Source organism: Arachis hypogaea, chromosome 17, assembly GCF_003086295.3.
Source record: "Arachis hypogaea cultivar Tifrunner chromosome 17, arahy.Tifrunner.gnm2.J5K5, whole genome shotgun sequence".
Taxonomy (NCBI): Eukaryota; Viridiplantae; Streptophyta; class Magnoliopsida; order Fabales; family Fabaceae; genus Arachis; species Arachis hypogaea.
The window spans coordinates 103,533,999-103,542,888 of record NC_092052.1 but is presented as its reverse complement, the minus strand read 5'-3'; the positions used below and the strand labels follow the sequence as shown (position 1 = coordinate 103,542,888).

The 8,890-nt window shown below is 34.9% G+C and overlaps 1 protein-coding gene across 1 annotated transcript; it reads left to right on the top strand.

The window, feature by feature from the left end:
• Positions 1-501: 501 nt before the first annotated feature.
• Positions 502-4,734, top strand: LOC112765847 (uncharacterized). The gene is made up of 7 exons (XM_025811706.3): positions 502-1,932; positions 2,316-2,405; positions 2,489-2,569; positions 2,939-3,070; positions 3,523-3,744; positions 3,848-3,940; positions 4,282-4,734. The coding sequence occupies exons 1-7, from the start codon at positions 1,684-1,686 to the stop codon at positions 4,441-4,443; spliced, it is 1,029 nt and encodes a 342-aa protein (XP_025667491.1). The 5' UTR covers positions 502-1,683; the 3' UTR covers positions 4,444-4,734.
• Positions 4,735-8,890: the final 4,156 nt, after the last annotated feature.

Sequence of the window (8,890 nt, the reverse complement as noted above, 5' to 3'; positions counted from 1 at the left end):
AGATAAACTAAGATGCTAGAATAATATAATGTAGAAGAGAAATTAAATTAAAGCAAGATGAAAATCTGAATTGGAGAAGAAATAAAACTAAAAATCCTAAAATCTAGAGAGAGGAGAGAGCCTCTCTCTCTAGAAACCTACATCTAAACCTAAAAATTGTGAATGAATGAAAAGTGAATGATGGATCCCCTGATTCGTCCCACTTTGCAGCCTTTAATTTTCATTTTCGGGCTTGAAACTGGGCCAAAAACAGCCCAGAAATCGCCCCTAGTATTTTCTCGTAACTGAGCCATGTGACGCTTGTCACGCATACGCATCATCCATGCGTACGCGTCGCTAAACGAATTCCTGGTCACGCGTACGCGTATGCGTTGCTTGCCTGTTGCACTGGTCACGCGTACGCATCATCCATGCGTGCGCGTCAAGGCCAGCTTCCCAAAACTTCAATTTCTTGTATTCTTTCCACTTTTGCATGCTTCCTTTCCACCCTCTAAGTCATTCCTGCCCTATAAACACTGAAAAACACTTAACAAACATATCACAGCATCAAATGGTAATGAGAGAAGATTAAAATTAGCAAATTTAAAGCCAAAAAAGCATGTTTTCAATCATAGCACAAAATTAAGAAGGAAACTTAAAAACATGCAATTATATGGATAAGTGTGAGAATAGTTGACAAAACCCACTCAATTCAATACAAAATAAACCGTAAAATAATGGTTTATCACTAACACAAAAAAAAATTTAAAAACTAAAGTTAGAATAATTTTTTTGTGAAGATAATTTTTTTTATTTTATATAAAAAATCAAAATTATCATGTCTCACTTTCACACATTTTAACACTGCAAGTATTGCGGTCAACACTATATCTAGCTTTCACATGTCGCTCTCTGATTAGCGCAACTAGGGCTGGAAGTTAGCCGAGTTGAGTCGCGTTAGACCAAGCTCAAGTTCGGCTCACAAAAATTGAACTTGGCTCACGGCTCGACTCATTAACAATCGAGCTCATTTCTTAAGCTCAAGCTCGGCTCACCGAAAGCTCACGAATTGGCTCAAATAATAGGAATATAATCTATAATTTTATATCAATAAATTATAAATTTTTTATTTATGTCTTAGATTAAAATTATATATAAAAAATAAATATAAAATTTTAAATAATTAAAATTATATATATATATAATCGAACCCGCTCATGAGCTAATGAACGAAACTTATCCAACCTCAGACTCGACTTATTTAATTTATGAATTCAATTTTAAGCTCAAATTTGATTAATTAGCTCACGAATTTAGCTTATCAAATTATTAACAAGTCGAACTCGAGCTGACTTATCAACTGACTTGACGCCTTCCAGCTCTAAGCGCACCTCTTGTATCAAGCTTAACCAACAAAAACAATATGCCACCAGAGACAGCACCTTGTAACAATGGTAAAATGGTAATTGTAATACTAAAGGTGACACGTGCAAGGGGTGGTGTTAACCACTTAACCTCATCCTTGGACCCTGGGCAATGAAGCCTCAGGGTAAGAGTTTCTGCTGCCGCTTCTCCAATTACAATGGAAGCACAACTACACAAGCACTGCATTTCCCATATTAATACGTTCGGGCTCTCAGTTTGACATATTCATTCATTTATTCAACTATTTAACTCAACTGGTTCTAGCTCTACCTGCCAGCTATGTATACCTTGACAGGGAAACCTACCTTCATTCCTCAACTACTTGTTTCTTCTTCTTCTTCTTCTTCTTCTTCTTCAAATTGCGCTTCAACCACTCTTGTTTCCTTCCCAATTCGTTCGCCCTCATCAATTAGAATCTCCACGCATAATCGAAGATTCGCTTTCAGAGTTGAAGCTTACGATTCCTCTAACAACGACAGTTCCAGTTCTAACGCTGCCGGCGACTCCAAGCCCCCAAATGGCACTCTCGTAACGCTTCTTATCCCTTTACTCCAACCCTATCCAAAATACCCTTTTTTAAATCATTATTATCGATTATCGATAAATTATTATTTTATAATTATTGGATGGGAATTTTATTGTATGATATATATATTTTATTTATTTATTTATTACTATTGTTAGTATTATTTGGATATGGATTTTTGTTTTCTTGGAACTGCAAAGCCCTCTACAAGGGTATTATGAATGAATCTAATATTCAAAAATTTCCTTACCAAATCACTTTTTAGCTCTTTTACTTATTGTGGTTGAGGTTCTGCGGTTCATTTTCTAAAATAATTATTTACTGCTGTCTAATTTTTTTTATGATTGTATTAATGATTAGTGATTATACATTTTGAAATAACTAGTCGAAGAGTAGGAGAGATATTTTACTGGAGTATGTTAAGAACGTGCAGCCAGAATTTATGGAATTGTTTGTGAAAAGAGCACCTCAACAGGTATATAGATGGTGTTCTTGATATGAATTTTTATGTTTTTATACCATACACATTTATTGAATGTAGCTTGTGTTGGTGATTAGGTTGTGGATGCAATGCGACAAACAGTGACGAATATGATTGGAACACTGCCGCCTCAATTTTTCGCAGTAACAATTACAACTGTAAGATTGTTATGAGTTGCTCATTCTGTTGCCATAATTTGTTACTTTGATTACCATTTTATGATAAACAGTGTATGTGAGCTTCCACAAAGACTATGATAGTTATATTTTGGTGGATAGCTATTTTCTTGACATCTTTGAGAAATGTTTCTTTCCCTTACAGTACATGCCTGAGCTTAATGAGAAATGTTATTGTTGCTAATGACTATTCTGGTGATGGAAGGATAATAATATTCCTTTTACCACATGGCTCAGTTGACAAACCAATATTGAGCATTGATGCTGGGTTGAATTGTAGTTTTCATCTTTTGTTTTGTCTAGGTCTATCAATCTTACTTAATTCAATGGAACCATTTTCCTTTTATTTAGGTAGCTGAAAACCTTGCACAGCTCATGTACAGTGTCATGATGACCGGATACATGTTCAGGAATGCACAATACCGTTTGGAGTTGCAAGAAAGTTTGGAACAGGTTGCTCTTCCAGAGATGCAGGATAAGAAGGTAACGTTATGTCCTTTTTTCCCCTCTTTTTTTTTTGGATTTTTTGGAGGAGAGAGAGGGAGGGAGAGAAGGGGGGGGGGGGTTTACTTTGTGTTTAAAGTATATCTAAGTGCTAGAATAATTATAAGGGTGCTTTTACTCCTTTGAGACTTGAATACTTATTTGGATGACTCTGATTGGTCCGTTGTATTGTGTTCTATGCTACCCTTCCCTGCTTATATGATTCCAGTCGGAGTTGCTTAGAAGGAAAGAAAAAATTACGGGGGACTTTAATGTTTGGTTGGCTTTGAGCACAAGAACGAAGAGGATTAAGTCTTGGGAATCTGATGTTTAAGAAATTTCTATGATGCCTTCTACTTTAGTTTTCCTTTAATGACTATATCATTATGGTATAAACTCAGATTAAGCATGCTTATGTACATGCTTTGGATTATACTCTTGAAATGTTGCAGGATGTGCCAGACTATGCACCTGGTACACAGAAGAAGCATGTTTCAGGTGAAGTCATTCGTTGGAACAATGTATCTGGGGCTGAGAGAATAGATGCTAAAAAGTATATTGAGTTACTTGAAGCAGAGATAGAGGAGCTGAATCGTCAAGTTGGGCGGCAATCTAACAATGCACAAAATGAGTTGTTGGAATATCTAAAATCTCTCGAGCCTCGCAATCTGAAGGTTAATTAATTCTACATCTGTTGTCGATCCCTAATATAGCTTTTATTGTAAAGTTTTTTATTGTCAATAATATGCCATAATAGCCATTCATTTTAATGTGTAGGATTTGACTAGTAGTGCTGGGGAGGATGTTGTGTTTGCGATGAATACTTTTATAAAGCGCCTACTGGCTGTTTCAGATCCTAGCCAGATGAAGGTTTGTCTCTGCAGTTATCACAATCTCCTTTTCTTCTTAACCCATTTGATGTATACATCAGATCATTGAATATTATACCCAAACCTGGTCATCTATCGAAGTTGTCTCGGTATAATTGTGAATTTTTTTCTTCCCACTTTTAAGGTTGTACGTGTCTCAAAGATACTAAGGTGGAACTCATTTTTGGCAAAATAAGTTCATACTCTTTTTTTAATTTGACTGGGATGCTGCTCATGTGAATCCTACTTCTATTTGGTCATGTGATGCTAGGTAACTTGGGAATGATTCTATTTGTATCATTTGAGCCTTGTGTGTAACCTACTTCAATTATCATTTTACAGACTAGTGTGACTGAGACGAGTGCACCAGAACTCGCCAAACTTCTTTATTGGTTGATGGTGGTTGGGTACAGCATTCGCAATATTGAAGTTCGTTATGACATGGAAAGAGTACTTGGCACTCCTCCAAAGCTTGCCGAGTTGCCTCCAGGTGAAAATGTTTAAGCAGTCTTGATAATGTCCCAAGTTGCAGCTCAATAGATTTTCCACTTCTTATCTGATTTGCTGATGTTCCAGTCATGAACTAAAGGTAAAGGAGGCTACATTTTTCAGAGCCCCTAAGTACGCTAGGAAGATATATCTTTATTTATTGTAATAGTTGACATATCCGGTTAAACTTTCTATCGATAGTTATACTGAAGAGATAAGATGTCAAGGTTGATTGATATTCATTCCTGAAGTTGTTCTATGAATCCTTGATTTTCATTCATAATATTTGGCAGTCTCTACTCTCAACTGTGAACAAATATTTCAAATGCAGCTATTTCATTTTGTTATATAATATAGCCCGTTCATATGATACTACCACTTATACCCATGTCCAAAATAGATTCCATTGCAAAAAAGTTGATACGCAATGAATATAACGTGACGACTATGATCCTCCATGTATTATAGATTTATCGTACACAAAATTTGAAACGTATGGGACAAAGTGGCAACTATTTGAAGATGAAGACATTAAATATTTGAAGAATTTCTGAGAGATTAATATCTAATAAATTCCCGCGGAAATAAGTAAAAAAGCTCTACTGGCCATTAAAACAGATAAGAAAGAATAGAGAAAAGTACATACGAATTTTTTATATGGTAGATAGATGTACATTTTAATTTTTTAATGAGTCATTTATACGTATTAATATCAAATTCTGTTATCATTTCTACCTTTTTGTCGCCTAAGTAATTTTCTTGGCGGTAATAGCTGCCAAGTGGTTGTGTGCATTGTCTGACGTGTCCCTTTTGATGACACAATGAAAAATAAGGATTGTATTATTGAATTTGTTAAATTTAAATTAAAAAAATTAACAAGTGACCACTGTTTATTCTCTTACTTCTTCAAAATTACTTTGAACACAACTCTAACAGAGGATGAAAAAAAAAAAAGTCTTCCTTCGTTTTCTTCATTCTCTTCCTTTTTAGTCTTCATTCTATAAGATTAAAAAGAAATCTCTTCCGTATATCTTCTTCGCATCTCTCGTAATAGGGATTTGTAAATCCTAAGGTATCAAAATGTCACAATCTCAACGAAGGAAGAACATACCTCATACTTGTGTGAGTGGTTGTGGTGGCTCGTCTTCTGCGCCAAAGAATAAGAAGAATAAGTTCGACTACAACAACGACAAGTATCTGCAAGGGAAGTATGTGAATTCTCATTTTGTTTATGATAATAAATATTATGAATCTTATGTAAAAAGGCTAAAATTGTCCTCGGATTCATGATGCAGAAGGTTGAATTGAGGTATGATTATTTCATTTAGGCTGATGAAGTTATTGATGCTGAAAAAGATTGTGGGATTCAAAAGCAGAGTGAAGAAAGCAAATGAAAGTCTCTAGAAGAAAGCAACTGACAATTGATGAGATTAATCAAGAATTGAAGAATATTAGAAAATGGGTACAATATGTATGCTTAGGAATAATTATATATATTCTGTGGTTGTTTATTAACACATTTCATCAATAATTGTAATTCTCTGTAAGTAGAAGGGAAAACATGTGATAAAGGTTGTTTTGTAGCTTTCATTTCTATCAATATTTGAATACAAATGTTTGTTTGAATTTTATTTCTAATACAAATCCATTTTAATAAACAACTAAAGAGCTAATTCATAATAATCAACACTTGATCAACATGAGGATGAACAATAAGTAAGCATAACTAGAAACTGTCATTAAAAACAAACTAAAAGACAAGTCATGAAGCCAGAGGCCTAAACACCAAACTACAATTCACATTACAAAATAACAAACAACAAGTCTATGCCTATAGACATCAAAACAGAGGTCTAAATCAAAACAACTATTGCCAAAATCTAAACCACAAAGGTGCAGGTCTAAATTACAATACCAAAATCGTAAGCCTAAATGAAAAGAACAATTGCCTAAATCCAAACCACAAAGTTGCAGGTCTAAATCAAAACAATACAGCAATTCGTCTAAATCATAACACTAACGCAACAATTATCCTTTACCAACACAAAGAGTAACACCAAAGCAACTATTTCTGAGTTGCAGCCCTTGATCCACTTCCACTTTTTGATTTTATCCCACCTACTATTTTTATACTTGATCCACTTTTTGCATTTGTTCCACCTTTCGCAGTTGAGCCACCCTTAACCACTAGAATAGTTTTTACAACTGAACCAGCTTTATCACCAGAAGTTTTTTTTTTTTTTTTTTTTTGGGTTTGCAGTTGGACAACCTTTTGCACTTGGACCACCTGCAACTAGGCCACTCATACTAGGGGCTAATTGTGAGGGTCTTGGGCCACTGATGGGTTGATGGATCAGGCCTGGGGTGGGCATAAATTTAGGAACCTTTCTCTCATTGAAGGATTTGCAGCATTTATTGTCTCAAGACTAACAACTGGCTGAATCCTAACACTTGAACCAGAATTGTTAGATGGAGGTGGGGTTTCGTTGACCTGTGGTGCTGCCTTTCCAGTGTTCTGAAAAAAAAAATAGCATACTCAAGTGGTGAGATAACATGTGATTTAGTGCATTTTCATATGAACATCCTATACCATGTCACCTGGAGTTGTTGGTTTTGTGGATTTGCTGTAGCAGTTGCTGCTATAACTACTTCCTTATCCAGGATATCATCCTTCTTTTGTTGACATGCCCTACTATTATGACCAGACTATAAAAACAAGTTCAAGTGAGTAGAACTAGTTTTAAACATACTATTTAAGCAATATAAGCTTTTCAATAATAATTTTGGCTAATAGTCATACCTCTCCAAATCTGCCAGAATCTGCAAGTGCACTTCTAGTTCCCCAAATCAATAGTAACTTTAGTTGGATGCTTTTCAACCTCATATATATTTTTGACATTGTCTCCTGTAAACCCCGTAAAATTAGCGAATAATTAACCAATAAATTAAATTTTAATAAAAAAAAATTAGAAATATAAATTTATAGTAAAATAAGATAGAGCTAATTTAAACAAGAATTTTGACACTAATTTTAAAGAATTTGGCCCAAGATTAGGCCAAACGGGCTGAACCAGTTGAACTGGATCCAAAATGGGCCCAAGGGCCCAACCAAACCCATGAATAAAATGAGCTTCAGCTTATTTCCCTTCTTCATCATCATTTCCATGCTGGAAAAACTCAAGGAAAGAGGGAGGAACACTCTTCGAAAATACAAACCCTTGATTAAATTCAAATCTAAATAACTTTTGATCTGGAGCTCCGATCGCAACACTGTTTGCGGCCATGCGACCAGCGCGATGAGCTCTGCAAAGCCCATTCAATAATTAGGTAAAGAAACCACTTCTGTGTTCCAATTTTTTCCTTCCCAATTTCGAAAATTATGAACAATTATGTTAAAAATTGTTAAATTTTGGTGTTTAGGTTCAAATTAGCTTGAGAAAAATGCTTAATCTTGCTTCATTGGTGCTTGAGTAAGGTGAGAATCCTAGAACCCTAGTTAACTCATTGATTTTGTATTTTGGGTATTAGGTTTTGGGTAGACATATGTAAAAATGTGTATTAGGTGCATGTATATATGTGATATGAAGCAATTGGGTATGAAGGAAGCTTAATTGGAAGCTTGGAATTGGGATGGTTGCTGAAATTTGGTGTTGAGGGCTTGCTTCTTGTCTAAGTGGGTTGCCTTTGGGTTATACGAGAAAATTGGCCAAAGTATGATTTTGGTTTCTCGTATTTAATATATAATGTCTTGTGAAAACTTAGGTTAGATGACAATAGGATAGGTTGGAATGATAGAATATATAAATGCTTAGTATTTTTTATGATAATTATAGATATAGATTGAGTATTTGTCGGTGATTATTATTTATGATGGAAGTAGAATGCTAATTGATTATTGAATGATGATGGATTGTTGATGATCTTGTTGGTTAATTGAGAAATTTAGGTGTAAAATTGTGCAATATTGAGGTATGAATATTTGTGGTGGGTTGAGAACGTTTATGTATTGATGGTGATTTGTAATAACATTGAGTGTTGATGATTGTAATAAGTATGAATGCAAAATGTTGTGAATGAACCTATTCAAAATGAAATGTGATTGGATATGGAAGAGTGTGGGGCTGTGTGGTTGTGATATAGTTTGTGGTAGTGCAGGACATGGCTGTGTGAATATGAATAATGAGTTATATTTTGTGAAATGGAAGATTTTGTGAAAATCTAATTTTTTGTCCGAACTTCGGCGAGCCATAACTTGCCTTCCGAACCCAAATTATTTCAAACTTATTTCAAATGAAAATTAGGTCCGTGAAGTTCACACTGTTCAAAGAACGGATGAAAAATGTTTTAAAACAAAAAAGTTATGCCCGTCGGAAGTTTAGAGGGCAAAATTGAAAATTCTGCAGCATTCAGCATCTTAACTGTTCTGCATAGCTTGTGTACGCGACCACTGCACGCGACGCGA